Source organism: Eulemur rufifrons, chromosome 17 (assembly GCF_041146395.1).
Source record: "Eulemur rufifrons isolate Redbay chromosome 17, OSU_ERuf_1, whole genome shotgun sequence".
In the NCBI taxonomy this organism is placed as follows: Eukaryota; Metazoa; Chordata; class Mammalia; order Primates; family Lemuridae; genus Eulemur; species Eulemur rufifrons.
In genome coordinates, this window is record NC_090999.1 from 48,710,266 (window position 1) to 48,727,510 (window position 17,245).

A 17,245-nucleotide genomic window follows, 5' to 3' on the forward strand; every position below is an offset into this window, starting at 1 on the left:
TTAAAATGGTCCAGTTTTACAAAGTGGTCTTTATTTTGGGATCTGTGTAGACCCCATGTTCATAAAATTGAATGATTGGAAAAGCAAATCTACAACTATCCTACCTCATCTGTATCTGCATTAATGAGTGGGTATTCAGCAATGCAGATCTGTTATTACTGGAAAACCACCAATGTAATTGACAACACCTTTCTTTTTTTTTTTTTTTTTTTTTTTTTTGAGACAGAGTCTCACTCTGTTGCCCAGGCTAGAGTGAGTACCGTGGCGTCAGCCTAGCTCACAGCAACCTCAAACTCCTGGGCTTAAGCAATCCTCCTGTCTCAGCCTCCCGAGTAGCTGGGACTACAGGCATGCACCACCATGCCCGGCTAATTTTTTTTTTTTCTATATATATTTTTAGCTGTCCATATAATTTCTTTCTATTTTTAGTAGAGATGGGGTCTCGCTCTTGCTCAGGCTGGTCTCGAACTCCTGAGCTCAAACGATCCGCCCACCTCAGCCTCCCAGAGTGCTAGGATTACAGGCGTGAGCCACCGCGCCCGGCCGACAACACCTTTCAAAATAGTTAATGCACAACTTAAATGGGGCCTAGGCTGAGAAACTCTCACGTCTCAGACCTTACCTGAAATCTCTTCTGTATTGTTTATCATTAATCCTAAAAAATGTAACATTAACACGTGGTAATGTTGAAGTTTACAAGTATTTACACTAAAAGTATGTGAAAGAAGGCACACATTAAGTAGAAAAACTTCAGAATTCTTAGATAAATCTCTTCACCTGTGATTAATCCTTAACTTCTGAGTACAGTAAGTCAATGAATGAGCATTCTAAACATTTTTTTCCTCTTATTCACCATATATAGTAATACCTACTGGGGACAATACTTTCTACTTGAAACATGAAAAAGATGAAAAGATTATACTAAAATGTCTATTTTGTTAGCATTTTTCTATATGCTAAACTTATACTTACTTTTTTTTTTTTTTTTTTTTGAGACAGAGTCTTGCTTTGTTGCCCGGGCTAGAGTGAGTGCCGTGGCGTCAGCCTAGCTCACAGAAACCTCAAACTCCTGGGCTCAAGCGATCCTCCTGCCTCAGCCTCTCGAGTAGCTGGGACTACAGGCATGCGCCACCATGCCTGGCTAATTTTTCTATATATATTTTTAGCTGTCCATATAATTTCTATTTTTTTTTTTAGTAGAGATGGTCTTGCTCTTGGTCAGGCTGGTCTTGAACTCCTGAGCTCAAACAATCCGCCTGCCTCGGCCTCCCAGAGTGTTAGGATTACAGGTATGAGCCACCGCGCCCGGCTAAACTTATGCTTTCAGAATGGTATTAAATATTAACACATTGACTGCCACACTAGGGAAAAAAAAATTTTTTCCCCGGGGCGACAGTGTTTTATTAAAACAAAATAATCCTTTCTAATTTGTTATTTTTTTTTGTGATTTTCTGTGCATATAAAACAAAATAATCCTTTCTAATTTGCTTTTTTTTATGATTTTCTGTGCATGATTTATATGCAACGCAATCCATGTTTTTAGAATTAATTTGTCAATATTGTAACAATAAGATCAACAAGTAAGATTTTCGAGAACCAACTACAGGGTTTTGCTTCAAGAAGCCCCAGGGTTAAAACTAGCCTGAGTTAAATACAGCTCACAGGGCAGTCAATATGTTAAAAATTGGTTTAAGTAATTCCAAGTTAGTTTTAAAGGGGAAAAAAGACTACACTGACACCCTGAAGATAATTTACTTAGTTACTTAGCTAATATAAAAAGGTCATGTAAGCCGGGTGCGGTGGCTCACGCCTGTAATCCTAGCACTCTGGGAGGCCGAGGTGGGTGGATCGCTCGAGGTCAGGAGTTCAAGACCAGCCTGAGCAAGAGTGAGACCCCCGTCTCTACTAAAAATGGAAAGAAATTATCTGGCCAACTAAAAAATATATATAGAAAAAATTAGCCGGGCATGGTGGTGCATGCCTGTAGTCCCAGCTACTTGGGAGGCAGAGGCAGAGACAGGAGGATCGCTTGAGCCCAGGAGTTTGAGGTTGCTGTGAGGTAGGCTGACGCCACAGCACTCACTCTAGCCTGGGCAACAGAGCGAGACTCTGTCTCAAAAAAAAAAAAAGAAAAAAGGTCATTTTTCAGGGTTCTAAGTTGGTCACAGCACTTTTGTGATCTGTGTTACACATTTATGGCTTTGAGCTTTATGATGTTCATATATTAATCTATAATCACCACATTTTAAATTCTGTTTATTTTTTTCTCTGTCTGCAAAATACAACCAATGTGATTTATTGTGCCTTTAACAAAATCATTCAGTATCTAAACAAATTCATTATCTAAACACATCTTCATAAACAAAAGTGGGGAAAAGAATTTCAAAACACAAATCAGGAAACAATCACAAAATATAGGTTTAATTACTACTTTTTTAAACTTAAAAAAAAAAACCTACCAAGAAAATAAACATAATATTCCAGTAAGACTTGCATTTGTGAATAATATCTCTTCTAAGTTCTATAAATATAGTAGAAGTTTCAGAACACATACAGATGCTTAGGAAAAGAAAGGCTAGTTCTTGGAAATGACATTCAGTATGACAGAATCACTTGATGACAGAAGCTGAACCTTTCTCACAATTAGATTTCAACAAATGATTTTGTCACTGATAAAAATAGGTAATACATGAATGAAAAGTTCTAGAAGGTGAAAAAAATTGACTCCAGGTAATTGCTGGATACTACAGAAATGAAGTTTGCTTGTTCTTTGGAACCCAATATGTAGGAAATTACTATCTTGTACAAAGAAAGCTTGATACTAAGTATAAAAACATAAGCGTAACATCTGTAACTAATCACACCCATGAAAGACTAGATCACACCTGAAACACAATATTGCTACTAGTGGACATACAAGGCAGAAATTTGTTTCTAAAATACTGTTATACAGATGAGTAATGTTAGTATAAATTCTTTATTTACATTAAGATCTGTTTCAGTTTGCTGGTGTGACCAAACCTTAGAAGGTAATTCCAAAGGGTAAAGCAGAACATTAAGAGCAGGTATTTAGGTAAAAGCTCAACTTGATGCAATCATAAAACTTCAAAATATTTTTCTAAAGTCACTGGAACCATTTTAGGTAGTGTTCTGGTGGTCTGGTAAAAGTAAACCATTAATGACTAGATGTTATTTTTACCATCTCTGCACTGAATGGAAACTCCATGGATATAGACACATTTTAAGCAGAAGACTGACATTCTAAGCCATGCTGTTTGATTTCATAAAAAATCAAAATAGAACCTCTCACCTTTAAAAGTTGTAGAGGAGCTTTACAATAAATTCGTAAATATACAAATTTCTGTGATATCTAGCAATTGAATAATTTAGAACTAAAATTTTGCTAATAACCATCTGCTTTATATTACACAAGGAAATATATATGTATGTACACAAAAGGAGAACTCCCTTCTCCACGAAAAAAGCAGTTCACAAAGGATTATGTAGAATGTGACTGGACACTCAAGAACTAGACTAGCTGGTTGAAATTGTACTTTAGTACTCTGTAATTTTGAAAGTTTTTCTAATGCCTTGCAAAAACTACAAATATGTGATAAAGCTTATTTAGATTTAAGATAAATTTTGTTATAAATTCTGTACTCAAGTTACTGAACATGGAAGTTCAGATTTTCCATGTGACCTTTTTTGTCTACAATCTATAAACTTCAAAATAAGATTTTCTGTCAGAGATAATCTGTAACAGAAGTTTTCTTCTGTGCTGAACAAAAAAATTTGAAATTGCTTAAAATTCACTTACTGTTAAGAATAATTTTGTACTGTTAGTCCCCAGCGATCGTAACGTCTTTTTTGTAAACTCAGCAACTATATTCAATATCAAGAGTTGTCAGCTCAATCTTTAAAAAAACTACACCTGTTTAAAGAAAGTATTTTAAACAGAATAAGCAATCCAAATAAAAAAGTGAAATATACAAAAGTTATGTTTTTAAATCTAAGAAATGAAAAATGGAAAGGTTAAGAATTTACTTAACAGAATCTTTAGTTATTTCCCTAGTTTAACAAAAGTTTCCCATAAAATATATAAAACAGCATGAACGTTTGATAGATTCACTAGTATTAGCCATACTTATTCTTTCACTTAATGAGTATTTGTTGAAAAAAATAAATGGTCAAAGTGCTCTAATTTTCAATTAGAATGAAATAATCTGGCTTACCTCTGACCAATAATTTAAAAATACAAAGGATACAAGTGTTCAAAATCTTACATGATTAGTAGGGTTTACTATTTTGCTTGCTTAAAGGTGTTGACTCATTAGATCTTCCTAAAATACCAACATCCCAAAATAAAATTTATCGACATGATATCACCTGACTGCAGACTGAATAAACCTTCAGTGTCAATTCTTAGCACCTCAAATAATGACACAATGTCATAACATATTTCTTTCACATAAAGGATCAAGATCAAGCTATTTTAAAAACAGCCTAAATGGTCTCAAAACATTCTCCAATTAAATGCAAATTTGAGTACATTTAATACTTCCAAAGAGTAAGACTGTTTTGAGATTCTCTTTGGATTTTAAGAACCACCATTTCGTTCATTTTTAAATAAATTATACAAAAATTAACAGTTCAGGGATTTTGTTTTTAAAATTTTCCTAGGCATTTGCCATGGCAACACAACGTACACATAACAAACTACTAATAGCTTGCAACCAGTACTCAGCACAAATCAAGAGTGAGGAAGACCAAGGGGACAACTGAACCCTCCAATTTGATTTAAGCTCTTGTAACTACAACTCCTAGGGCAGCCTCCTGCCATCTAGGTCTAAGACTGTGGGGTGCAGCTCCAAGCCTACCCAAAAAATGAGTATCAAGGGTATAAGCTAGGAGGCAGGATAATCTGGGGAGCAACTCTGAGAGTTAGAGAAGTGAATGAAAGCTGAAGGGAATATAAATAAGACTCTAGAATTAGGGCAGTGGCAGGATTAAGGAGAAGCCTTAGGAAGGAGCCTCACACTTCCCAAGTACAGATGTTAATTGGGTAGGGATAAATGTATAATCTCCAGCTTAATTTATCTATCTGATCAGGACCAGATAGTCCCAGTTAAACTACATCCCTAAATTATATTAGTGGGATGTTTAACCTCATTAAATGTTGAAAGTGTACTTTTTAAGCTTGTAAGCATCTGTAAATATGCAGAGAGAGAAAAAAATCATACCAAACTAATACTGCAAATGGAATTTTAAATAATTATATTACTGCCCACATGCCACTGTTAAATCCCTAATAGTACTGTTAATATCAGATGATAGAATGAGTCATTAACAGATTTTGTGTGTACCTTTCCAAAGACATTGAAGTCAATGGAAGAAACTGTATCTAAGAGACCAAAACCAAAATATCTTCATAAACTTTTGATTATGTTTCTGTTTTTGTGCTCTCATTTATTTGAAGTTTTATTTATTCTAATTTGCTGACGCTTATTTTTGTTTAGGCATGTCTACATTTTTAAAAATGGTGATTAGTTTTGATATTTAAGATAAAACTTCAAGAACCCTCACCAAGTTTTACTATTAAAACCCTTAGTATAAAAGATTTCTGTGATCCTTACAAGTAATGGAAAGCCTACTACTTTCACAGTTTTTTAATTATACTTTTTGAAATATTAATGGTCAGATACCTCACCTGCTAAAGAAAATATAATATGATCTGGTTTCCCAAAATTGAAACATGGTTAATAAAAATAAAAAATTGCATTTACAAAAAATAGCCTGAAAAATTAAAAAGAATGGTGAATCCTAGGTCCTAAAGGGAAGAGAAAAAATGCATAGTAAATAAGTTCAAATTGAAATTTTGGAAATTTTTGTCCTGTGTCCCATGCTGTTTATTAATTACCATATTTTAAAAATAACAATTATGTTACAAAGTAGAGGATTTATAATCTGCATTTCTTCATTCAGGTCAGCTTGGCTTTCTTCTTAGCAGGTCCTTTATGCCCTTTGGCCTTTCTTCTTAAATTCCGCCTGTCTACCACAGGCACTTCCACTTCTATTTCCTCCGAGCTGCTATCCACAACTTTTTCTGCTGATTGGGTAAACTGATCCAGTTGCTCAGAAGATGCTTCAGACTGCTCCTCTGACTGGTTCTTCTGTCCTGCATTCTGTGAAAATGGCACATCTTCAAGTTCAACCTCTATCAAGGAACTCTGAGGAAGAGGAGTAGATCTTTCCTGGGGCTCAGGTACCCCCTCCTCCCCCTGGTCTTCCAATGAAGAAGTAGTGTTGGGTGATAAATTCTCAGAGACCGGTTCTTCAGAAAATTCAGCTATCACAGAGTTTGGAAAACCAGTGTCAGATCGTTCTTCATTTGAGATAGCAGCAACATTGTCTGAACTCCCAAGATGTGCTTTCTTTCTTGAAAACAGGGACAGTTTCTCTTCGGTGTGCCCCTTTTCATCAGATGGGCCTTCGTCTATCAACGTTTCTGAGTCAGTTATACGTGGGGTCTAAAAATAAATAACCTGGTCAACAAATAAACTTTTGCAACATAGTTCTAAAATAAATTATTCTAGACATTAATATGCAATGACACTGAACTACAATGTAAATAATTTAGTATTAGTTACTTTCATCACTCGTACATATTCTGAATACAACCCTATCTCTTCAAAATTGTCTCACATGGTAATTCTGATACACTAAGTTCTTAAACATATAATGAAAGTAATTATTTTACCTCAAATAGTACACTTAAGACCCTTTAAACTTCTTACCAAGATTCCTCAAAACCATGAATCAACTCAAAGTTTCTAGTTTCCTGGTATTACTGAAGCCAGAAACTAAGTACCCCTTGGGGCTTGACACTGTGCCCCCCACTAAGTTTGACTATGGTTTCATTGCAATGGAAGTTTTATTCATTTATTCAGGTGAGACACGAATAAAATAATGCTATACAATACTGTTTTAGCCACAAATTGGAATATTCAAAAGTAACAAAATTAAGTTTATTTTAAAATCCTCCACCAAGTTTTTTCCCCACTAATCTAATCTGTCTTCCTAATTAAAATTGCCGTATTGGCCATAGACTCTGTAAGCAATAGGTACTCAAATATTTGATAAATAATGCTTTATCCATTTTTCTAAGCACTTCCCTAAGTATACAAAGTAAGTCATAACAATCTGAATTTATGAAATATTACTAATTGCACTTTCTTACACTATCAAATCTAACATAAAAGTTAATCTTCCTGAAGGACTGTACATCTTAAGGTGGAGGCAGATATATATACTACACCCCTCTCCCCTGCCATAAATCACCAACATTGGCATACTTTACAAAAAATTAGGTTATTTCTCCCTTACCTTTTCTGGTACATCAGCCTCAGGGGGTTTTGAAGATTCTACCACCAGTGGAACAAGATTTGCAGAGTCTTCATTGGAATTAAAAGACTGTAATTTTAATTCTTCATCTAAAACTTCACTAGTGGAATCCTCCTCTTCAGTTATAAGTGAGGTCTTAAGAGTATCATCCATTATCTCACCATTCATAGGCTCTAATTCAGATTCCTACATCACATGTCGGGGGAGAGATTAGGACATGGTTACAAACTTATTTGTCATGCAAAGTAAGCCCCTCTCAGTCTCTACCTGTCGAGCATCAAGACTCAAGATAAATTTATGTTATAAGGTATGGGTTTAAGGAGAGTCTTACTGGGGGAAAAGGGGAAACTCATGAGGCAGAGTCAGGAAAAGAAAAAAAACGTGTTGAGTCTGAGATTCAGTGAAAAGACTAAGCACCCTTCTTGTTCTTCCTTCTTATAGGACAATCATGGTCTTTGAAGACTCTTTGCAGTACAAAGGCTCCAGAGGGAGTCCTGCTCATTACTTAACACCAGCTGTTCAGCACCTGGAACCTTTCAGGCCCGGGGGATGTTGCAGTTTACCTTGCCACAGTAAGGAAGTACTATCTGTCTCATGGGAAGTTGAATTTGACTGCTGCTTCCTGCTGGGGAAAAGAACCCCAATCTCAGCTAGCTCATTGTCACTCAACCCAGAGTCATTTCTGAATAATCCTGCTCCTTGTATCATATTGGTAAAATATAGAAATGCAATTTGATTAACACAAGCCCTCCAATTTCTCAAATTATTCTTTTAATGTTTACCAATTTACTTCAATGTGATGTCAAATATTTCTAATTGATACTAGTGACATTCTAATAAGTAAGGGGAACTTTACTACCATTATTAAAATTAGAAAACTAAGGCACTTGAATGTTCAGAACTAGATTTGGCCAGATTATATAGGACTCCTAATACATAGGGGATAATTTTTCAAAAGGGATGTTGAAATCAGAGACTTTTATTTTTCTATACTAAAATTTTCTAAAATAAAGTAACTACAATAAACTTTTCCTAAAATAAAATTTTCTGTAATAAATGGATATTATAAAATATGCTTTATTATATACCAGATGGTATAGAGAATAGATTACACACAGAAAGTAATTATAATAAAATTCTTGACTGGGCGCGGTGGCTCACGCCTGTAATCCTAGCACTCTGGGAGGCCGAGGCGGGTGGATCGCTCAAGGTCAGGAGTTCGAGACCAGCCTGAGCAAGAGCGAGACCCCGTCTCTACTAAAAATAGAAAGAAATTATCTGGCCAACTAAAATATATATATAGAAAAAATTAGCCGGGCATGGTGGCACCATGCCTGTAGTCCCAGCTACTCGGGAGGCTGAGGTAGGAGGATTGCTTGAGCCCAGGAGTTTGAGGTTGCTGTGAGCTAGGCTGACGCCACGGCACTCACTCTAGCCCGGGCAACAAAGTGAGACTCTGTCTCAAAATAAATAAATAAAAATAAAATTCTTAAAAGGACCACAGTGGGAGAAATGTATAAATTAAATTTATAAATTAATTTGTACATTTTTGTGAGTAACTAAAAGTAAGAAGCAATGGAAGAGAAAAGTCCTTCAACTTTTAGGTTTGAGAACAGAGTGAAGGATGAGAAACAGGAAAGTAGGGCCAGGAGTTCAAGACCAGCTTGGGCAACACAGTGAGACCCAATCTCTACCAAAAAAAAATTGTTTTAATTGGGAGGCCAAGACAGCAGGATGGCTTGAGGCCAGGAGTTTAAGACCAGCTTGGGCAACACATCCTGTCTCTACAAAGAAAATTTTAACAACTGGCCAGGTGCAGTGGCACACATGCCTGCAGTCCAGCTACTCGGGAGGTGGAGGTAGGATGATCATGATGGATTCAGCCACATTAAGAAATAATTTTGAGATTTTGTTCAATTTAATATGAGAGAAGATGTTTCTCTAAATATAAATATTCAGAAGGCAAATGACATTATGGGACTAGAGTCTGGATCAATACTGAAGATCTAGAGTTATTCATCATCCCCATGGAGACAATTAAAGACATTAGCACTGGATGCATTTTCAAAAGAGAGCATGAACCAAAGATCAGAAAGTCAAGAAAGGAGTTTTTCATATTGTCCACAATAAGGGGGGGAAAAGCAGGAAGAAGAGTAAAAAAAATAAATAAAAATAAAACTTCAGAGACAGAAAAACCAAGAAACCAAAATACAGTAGTGTAATAAAGCCAGGGGACTGGAGAAGTTTGAGGAAGGGAAAGTAGTCCACCCAGGTTTAAAAAAAAAAGCTATCACAATTAAAATAGAAGTTGTCACTGGTGTATGTGTGGTTGGATAAATGAAACAGGTTATATGAAGTATGTGTAGTATAATCTTAAGCTTTTAAAAGACAGAAAAAGCCACAAATATATATTTCCATAAATATCTAGATACATGTAAATCCTATTTTTAAAAAATGTGCTTTTCTTCATTTTCCCAATTTTCTACAGAAGAAAAATGCCATTAAAAAATATAGTTTCATGAAGTACAGGAAACAGGAGCTGAATAAGAGTGACTTAAGAAAATAAAACTAGTAATAAAGTTTCACTTATTCACCTGCTGGCTGGACCTGGCAAACAAGTAAAAGGTTTTTCAAGAACCTTAAGTACATATGAAAGAAGAAATAAGGAATCTGTAGAGAGGAAAAGATTAAAGATACTAAAGAAAAAAAAAAAAAAAAGACAGAAAGGAGAGGAAATGGATAGAGAGGAGGAAAAAAGAAGGCAGAGATAAGTACTTGTGAAGCTACAGAAATCAAGCCAGATGAAGAGTTTACTTAGTCACAAAGGGTTTGCCTATTTGTTTTCTAATGTTTATTTTATTTTTTTTGAGACAAAGTCTTTACTCTGTTGCTCAGGTTAGAGTACAGTTGCCCAAACCAGCTCATTTAAACCTCAAACTCCTGGGCTCAAGCAATCCTCCTGTCTCAGCTGGCACTACAGGCACATGCCACCATACTTTTTGTAGGGACAGGGTCTCGCTATGTTGCCCAGGCTGGTCTTAAATTCCTGGCCCCAAGCAATCCTCCCACCTTGGCCTCCCAAAGGGCTAGGATTACAGGTATGAGACACCACACCTGCTCTGTTTTCTGGTGATTAAAAAAAAAAAAAGAGTTTAATTATTTTTCCAGGAATTTGTAAAATCAATTGTGGTCAATTATTTTTTTTTTCCTGGATAACTAATTCCTATCCTTCAAACCAAAACAGGGGTGCAACAGAAGGCTTGTTGGACCTGAAGGCATTTTAATTGGTTCTATAAGGTAGAATTATGGTCGCATCATTTATGTACTTAAGTGTGTTTAATTCCACAAATTATATTTTAAATGCCCTGAAGGATCTTACTACTTAAACATCCCCTATTTTATCTTTGATATAACTCAAACTTTTATAAATTCAGAAATATATAATTAAATTTGTAGCTTTATCCTCTCCCCAACTCTAGTATTTGACCTTGCTTAATAAGTATGTGCTTTTTAACACTAAACACAATTTCTATTAAGACTCTAAAATACATCATTATATTTTCCTAACAATAGGATTAAGAAAGTTAAAAATTTAGTTTACTTCCATTCATTATAGTCACACCTTTTTACCATCTTGCTTCTCTAAGTGTGGCTGGGTTTCTGGCGCTGGCTGTGCATCTTTATCACTGCTTTCATCTTCAAATTCAATCACTCTCTGTTCGCGTTCTTCTTCCAAGAATTCTTCTGAGCTCTCTGATGTGCGTGCAGTAGACTCCAGTCTAGAAAACCGAAGAAAACCATTCTTACTTGTTTTATTAAGGATGAATATAAAATTCCGGAATCCTTTCTTAACAAAGTAATATTTTAGAGAATCAACTATGTTCAGTTAACAACTTCAGATTTTAAAACCAATCTCCTCATCCTCTTATAAACTTGTTCTCTTTCCCACCGTGTTCTCTGGTTCAATTAATAACATCACCATCTTCTCAATCATGTTAACTGGACCCTCCTTTTTATTCTATCCATATCTTATTGGATCTCATTCTATTAGATGAACATATATCACAGTTTACCTGGTGCAGTACCAGTTTATAGACTTTTGTCCATAATTATGGATACTGGCATAATTATTAATAACGCCCCTTTCATTCTCAAAAATTTCAGTTTGAACAATAAATCATATGGTTTAGGCCAGACAAGGTGGCTCACGCCTGATAATCCTAGCACTCTGGGAGGCTGAGGTGGGAGAATCACTTGACGTCAGGAGTTTGAGACCCTATCTCTACAAAAAGTAGAAAAATTAGCCGGATGTGGTAATAACACATGCCTGTAGTCCCAGCTACTAGGGAGGCTGAGGCAGAAGGATCGCTTGAGCCCAGGAGTTTGAGGTTGCTGTGAGCTAGGCTGACGCCACAGCACTCCAGCCTGGGTGACAGAGCGAAACCCTGTCTCCATTAAAAAAAAAAAAAAAAAAAATTTATACAGTTTAGTTCAACCCCCAAAATGCCTTTCAAACATATCCCTAACTTTCTATTCCCATCCTCATAGCCCTGCTTCAGGTCCCAATTCTCTCTGGACCCCTGTAACTTTTTCCCAACTCATCTTCAGACTTGCAGTACATCCTCAAGGCTTTCGGAGCTGACTTTCTTTATTTTTTTGAGACAGAGTCTCATTCTCTTGCTGGCCTAGAGTGCCGTGGTGTCATCCTAGCTTATAGGAACCTCAAACTCCTGAGCTCAAGCAATCCTCCTGCCTCAGCCTCCTGGGTAGCTGGGACTATAGGCGCACACCACCGTGCCTGGCTAATTTTTTCTATGTTTAGTTGTCCAGCTAATTTCTTTCTATTTATAGTGGAGACGGGGGTCTCGCTCTTGCTCAGGCTGGTCTTGAACTCCTGAGCTCAAGTGATCCAACTGCCTCGGCCTCCCAGAGTGCTAGGATTACAGGCGTTAGCCACCGCGCCCGGCCAGAGCTGACTTTCTAATTCACATTATTTACACCTGTGACAGCCCAGCTCAGAAACTTCTGCTGGTTCTCTGTAAGTTCAGTGAATAAAACATACCTCCTTTCAAGGTTAACATGCATGACCAGACACTTGTATTTTTATTTATGTTAAACATCAGTTATCCTTATCAATATTCCCCCTAGCTTTGTTCAGGTTATTCTTTTACTAATACAGTAGCCACAAGACACGTCACTATTTTACATTTAAACTAATTAAAATGAAATGAAATAAAAAATTCAGTTCTTCAAGTACTCAATTGGCACACTGGCTAGTGGCTACTATACTGAGCAGTACAAATACAAAACATTTGCATCATCGCGCAAAGTTCTATTGGATATCCCTGGTGTAGATAAGGGGTCAGTGAACTCTTCCTTTAGGCTTTGTGGGCCACGTGGTCTCCATTCCAACTATTCACCTCTGTCACTGTAATGTAAAAGCAACCATAATAAAACAAATACATAAACTTAATGAGCATGAGTGTCTTACAATAAGACTTTGTTTATAAAAACAGATGGCAGGCCACATTTGGCCTACAGACCATACCTGGAGGACCCTTACAGTACAAAGTCTTCTCTCCCAACTATCTGTTGAGTTTCTACTTATCTTTGAAGCCCTGGCCCAGAAGCCAAATAAATCTCTCTAGTCCCTCAGTTAGAACCAATCAGTCTTTCGTCTGCATTCACAGCATTCTCTACCTTACAGTGCTCTTAACTGAGTAAATGTCTGTCTTTACCACTAGGCAGTCAATTCTTCAAGGGCAAAGATGATGTTTGTTCTTCCTAAGTCTGAGGAAATACTCAAGCATTTAGTCTTACTGTTCTATTTATGAAAAGTAAACAAAATGCCACATTAATTCCGGAATTGATATATTTCCTCCTAAAAAGGGTACTACATCAAAATATTGCTCAGTGAGAAAACCAGTTATGTAAACTCTTATTCTTTTTGCAAATTTCTAGATTTAAATATTTACTTATATTTGCCTTTAACACTGTGAATTTTTCACCAAAATAAAACATTTACATATTTAATTACCCAAATTTAAAATTATTTACATAACGAAATTAGCATGGTTACAGACTTCTCTACCTTAGTAAAATAATTTGACAGCTAAAACAGCAAAGTTATGAATTAACTAAACGGTTGATTCAGGAACAATTGGCAAAACTATTAGCAGAAGTCTAATTTTATTATAAAATTTAGAATCTTGCCTTAACATTCAAAAAAAGACAGAGGATAAAGATTTTTATTTTATTTTATTATTTTTAGAGACAGGGTCTCGCTATGTTGCCCAGGCTGGTCTTCAACTCCTAGACTTAAGCAATCCTCCTGCTTCAGCCTCCCGAGTAGCTGGGATTATAGGCACACACCACCGTGCCTGGCTGAAAGGCCAAAGTTTTAACCCAAGTATTCTGTTGATTCAGTTTGGCTACTAAATTCCCAGAGGAATTGACTGCACTATTCGTGGTTAGCTTTAATTTATAAATTATATCCAATGGCCCAGTAAAATGAATCAATTAATAAAGTAAAATTGAAAGTTTTTAAAAGTTGACTAAACCTCAGCATTACTAAAAAATCAAATTCAAAGTTGGCAATAATGACTCATTTGGGATAATATAATCACTAGAATATGCTCCTGGATTTTCACATGAGAGATTAAATAGTGAGTTTATACCACTCTCTTACTAACAACTTCTCCCTATAACACTACCAAGTTGCCACCACTAGGAAGCACATAACCAGTAGTCTTATAGAAGAATTCAAATACAAACTTCTACACCAAGGTCATTTGTTATACAAACAATGCAATAATGGCCTCTACCTTAAATGCTAAATACTATGAAAATAAAAATAAACAAAATAATGAGAGTAAAATAAGAAATTATTTACTTGTTGATTGAAGCCGTAGGTGAAGTCTGGGGAGTCTTTTCATCTTCACCTTGAGAAGTACTAAATTCAGAATCCTGAAACCGTTTTCCAATCTTTGGTCGCTTTAGATGACTACTGCGAGTACGAGTAGAAACAGGCGTTTTATCATGACCTGAGGAGAAAATGGCAAAACTGTACTTGATTATGCATTCAAAGGATTACCTAATACAATACAGAGAAATGCAAGAACTACGCTAGTTTACATATATTCCCTCCCATCATACAGGTTTGCCCTTCCCTCGCTTACGTCAGGCTAAGAAAATTATTTTATAATTTATGTCTTTTTCTACACTATAAAATAACCTTGTCAATATTCATTCCTCACATTTCCATGTTACCTTGAGCTTTGCAAAAGTGCTTTTTGCATTTTCATTTACATTCTCTACCATCTTACAGGTAAGGAAATGAGGAAAAGAGAGGTACAATAGCTTACTCAATGTTCACATAGCAAAATCAGTGGCAGCGGTAGCATTAGAATCCAGATCTGGATTTTACAGCTGGATAAGTCACACACACACAGCCTTAATTCAAAATGTCTCACTGATAGATCAGCTGAATTTCTTACCTTCAGAAGTACTTGCAAAGGCATCTTTTAGAGAATCAATCTAAAATAGAGATATAGATTAAAACAGAGTTTTAGACTATTTTTTCTACCTGTCAATCTGTTTCATTCACATCATCACAGAAAAACTTTTAAAATGCATTTCAAGTAACATTTTTTGTTAAGAAAATTTACTTTAAAAACAAAGCTTCAACTAATGATAAGGCTAAGAATATATGCAAGCCATCCAATAGGTTACAGTGGGATATAATGGCCTTGTCCTAGTGTTCTGTCCTTAGCCACCTTCTCTTTTCAAGCCACATACTCACCCTTTACTTTTTTTTTTTTTTTGAGACAGAGTCTCACTCTGTTGCCCAGGCTAGAGTGAGTGCCGTGGCGTCAGCCTAGCTCACAGCAACCTCAAACTCCTGGGCTCAAGCGATCCTCCTGTCTCAGCCTCCCGAGTAGCTGGGACTACAGGCATGCACCACCATGCCCGGCTAATTTTTTATATATATATTTTTAGCTGTCCATATAATTTCTTTCTATTTTTAGAGGTGGGGTCTCGCTCTTGCTCAGGCTGGTCTCGAACTCCTGAGCTCAAACGATCCGCCCACCTCGGCCTCCCAGAGAGCTAGGATTACAGGCGTGAGCCACCGCGCCCGGCCTCCCTTTACTTTTTAACCTACCAACTTAACCTCAACATCTATTTGCTGATGAATCCAAATATACACCTTAAGCTCCCTAACTTCCTGATTTTCAAAGCTCTATTTCTAATGAAATGTCTCTCAGTGGGTGTCCCACCCAATTTCACATCCAACCTTTCCTAAAATAAACTTTATCTTTCCCAAATATTATCCCCTATCTTGGTTAATGGCAATAACAATTCAGTCAGTTATTCCAGCCAGAAACTAGTGAGGCAGTAATGATTTCTTCCTCTCCTTCATTTGATCAATCACAAAGCCTGTCAATTTTAACTAAAGAATCTCTCAAAACTGCTCTGTCCTTTGTATTGCCATTTTAGTTCAGGCCTTTATTATCTTCAACCTGAACTATTCCAACAGACTCCTCACTGGTATCCCTCTAATTACACCCCATCTAATCTCTTCCATTCTGATGACAGAGTGATACTTCCAAATCACAAATTGTGCCACTCCCTTCTTTAAAAAAAAAAAAAAAAAAACTTTAATAATCTATCACTGCCTAGAATACAAACTCTCAACCTCTTCAATACCACATTCCTCTTTCATATCAGACATGCCATTTCCTTTCACATCTCTGTATTTTTTTTTAATAAGCTATCCTCTGGAATGCCCTGACAACTCTTGTCCTAGAACTCCCACCCTTTAAAAGTCATACTCTGCTATGAGCCTCCCATCACTTACTGTAATAATTAAGGCAATTATCATCCTGTAGCATACTTTGTTTACATATCTGTTTCCAACAATGAACCATCTAGTTCTCCCATGTGTATAAGAACCATATCTTTACGTCCAGTGTTTGCCATAGCACCTACTTTATTATATAAACCACCATCCATCCATTATAGGGTTACTAAAACCCTTGTATATGGTAGGCACATAGACTTTGACAAGCTCTATTTATAGAACACAAATGAGGGAGCAACAGTAACAGATGTTATGATAAAAATATTATCTTCAAGAAGCCTGTAGTTCAACTAGAAACAGATAAGATATAAAGATGAATAAATAAATGGAACAAAAAGTATCATAAGAGAAATGTATGTTTTAGGAAAAAGCAGATAAAAATACCATCATCACCTAAAAAATAAATCATGTAGTTGAAATAAACAAACTACTTCCTCTTGTGGTTACTGATGATAAAAGGACACATAAAGTAAATCATTTAATGTAAGAAATAAACATTTTCCTTGAACTATTAAAACATTAAAGTAATGTGAAGAATATGAATTTCTGAAATCTAATTTAATTAGGCTAGGCCCTAAAAATCTAATTTAATTTAATTAGGTGAGAGTCCAAATTCTAATCTAATTTATGCTGTCAACCTTATAAAATGGTTCCACTATAATACATCCTCACTCAAATGACACATTTAAAATTATGTGCCTTAATATTAAAGTAAATCATTACCCTCATTACATTACGGGAAGAACAGATTTTCTACTTTCCTCGATTTTATGACATCTGGCCAATACTAAATGAATCTGTGTATATCTGAGGAATCTGGACTATAACAGAACAATAAGAGCTTATTCTGAACTGTGAAGTTCCAAATGTAGAAAAAATAAAAACAAAAAATCTAACTTTTTATATATAATTATATTATTTGTTATTCTTAAAAATGTTTAAAATTTTTTCATTCAAGTATAGTCAACTTTCATGCTAATTAAA

The 17,245-nt window shown here is 35.8% G+C and overlaps 1 protein-coding gene across 2 annotated transcripts in view; it reads right to left on the bottom strand.

Moving 5' to 3' along the window:
* Positions 1 to 5,978: 5,978 nt before the first annotated feature.
* Positions 5,979 to 17,245, bottom strand: part of FAM169A (family with sequence similarity 169 member A) — a 45,523-nt gene continuing 34,256 nt past the window's right edge. For both annotated transcript variants that reach the window (XM_069492623.1, XM_069492622.1), the window contains 5 exons: positions 14,898 to 14,937; positions 14,294 to 14,444; positions 11,024 to 11,180; positions 7,384 to 7,587; positions 5,979 to 6,527 (listed from right to left, as the gene is read on the bottom strand). In XM_069492623.1, the coding sequence (XP_069348724.1) occupies positions 5,979 to 6,527; positions 7,384 to 7,587; positions 11,024 to 11,180; positions 14,294 to 14,444; positions 14,898 to 14,937 (1,101 nt within the window). The remainder of the gene's footprint in view (positions 6,528 to 7,383; positions 7,588 to 11,023; positions 11,181 to 14,293; positions 14,445 to 14,897; positions 14,938 to 17,245) is intronic.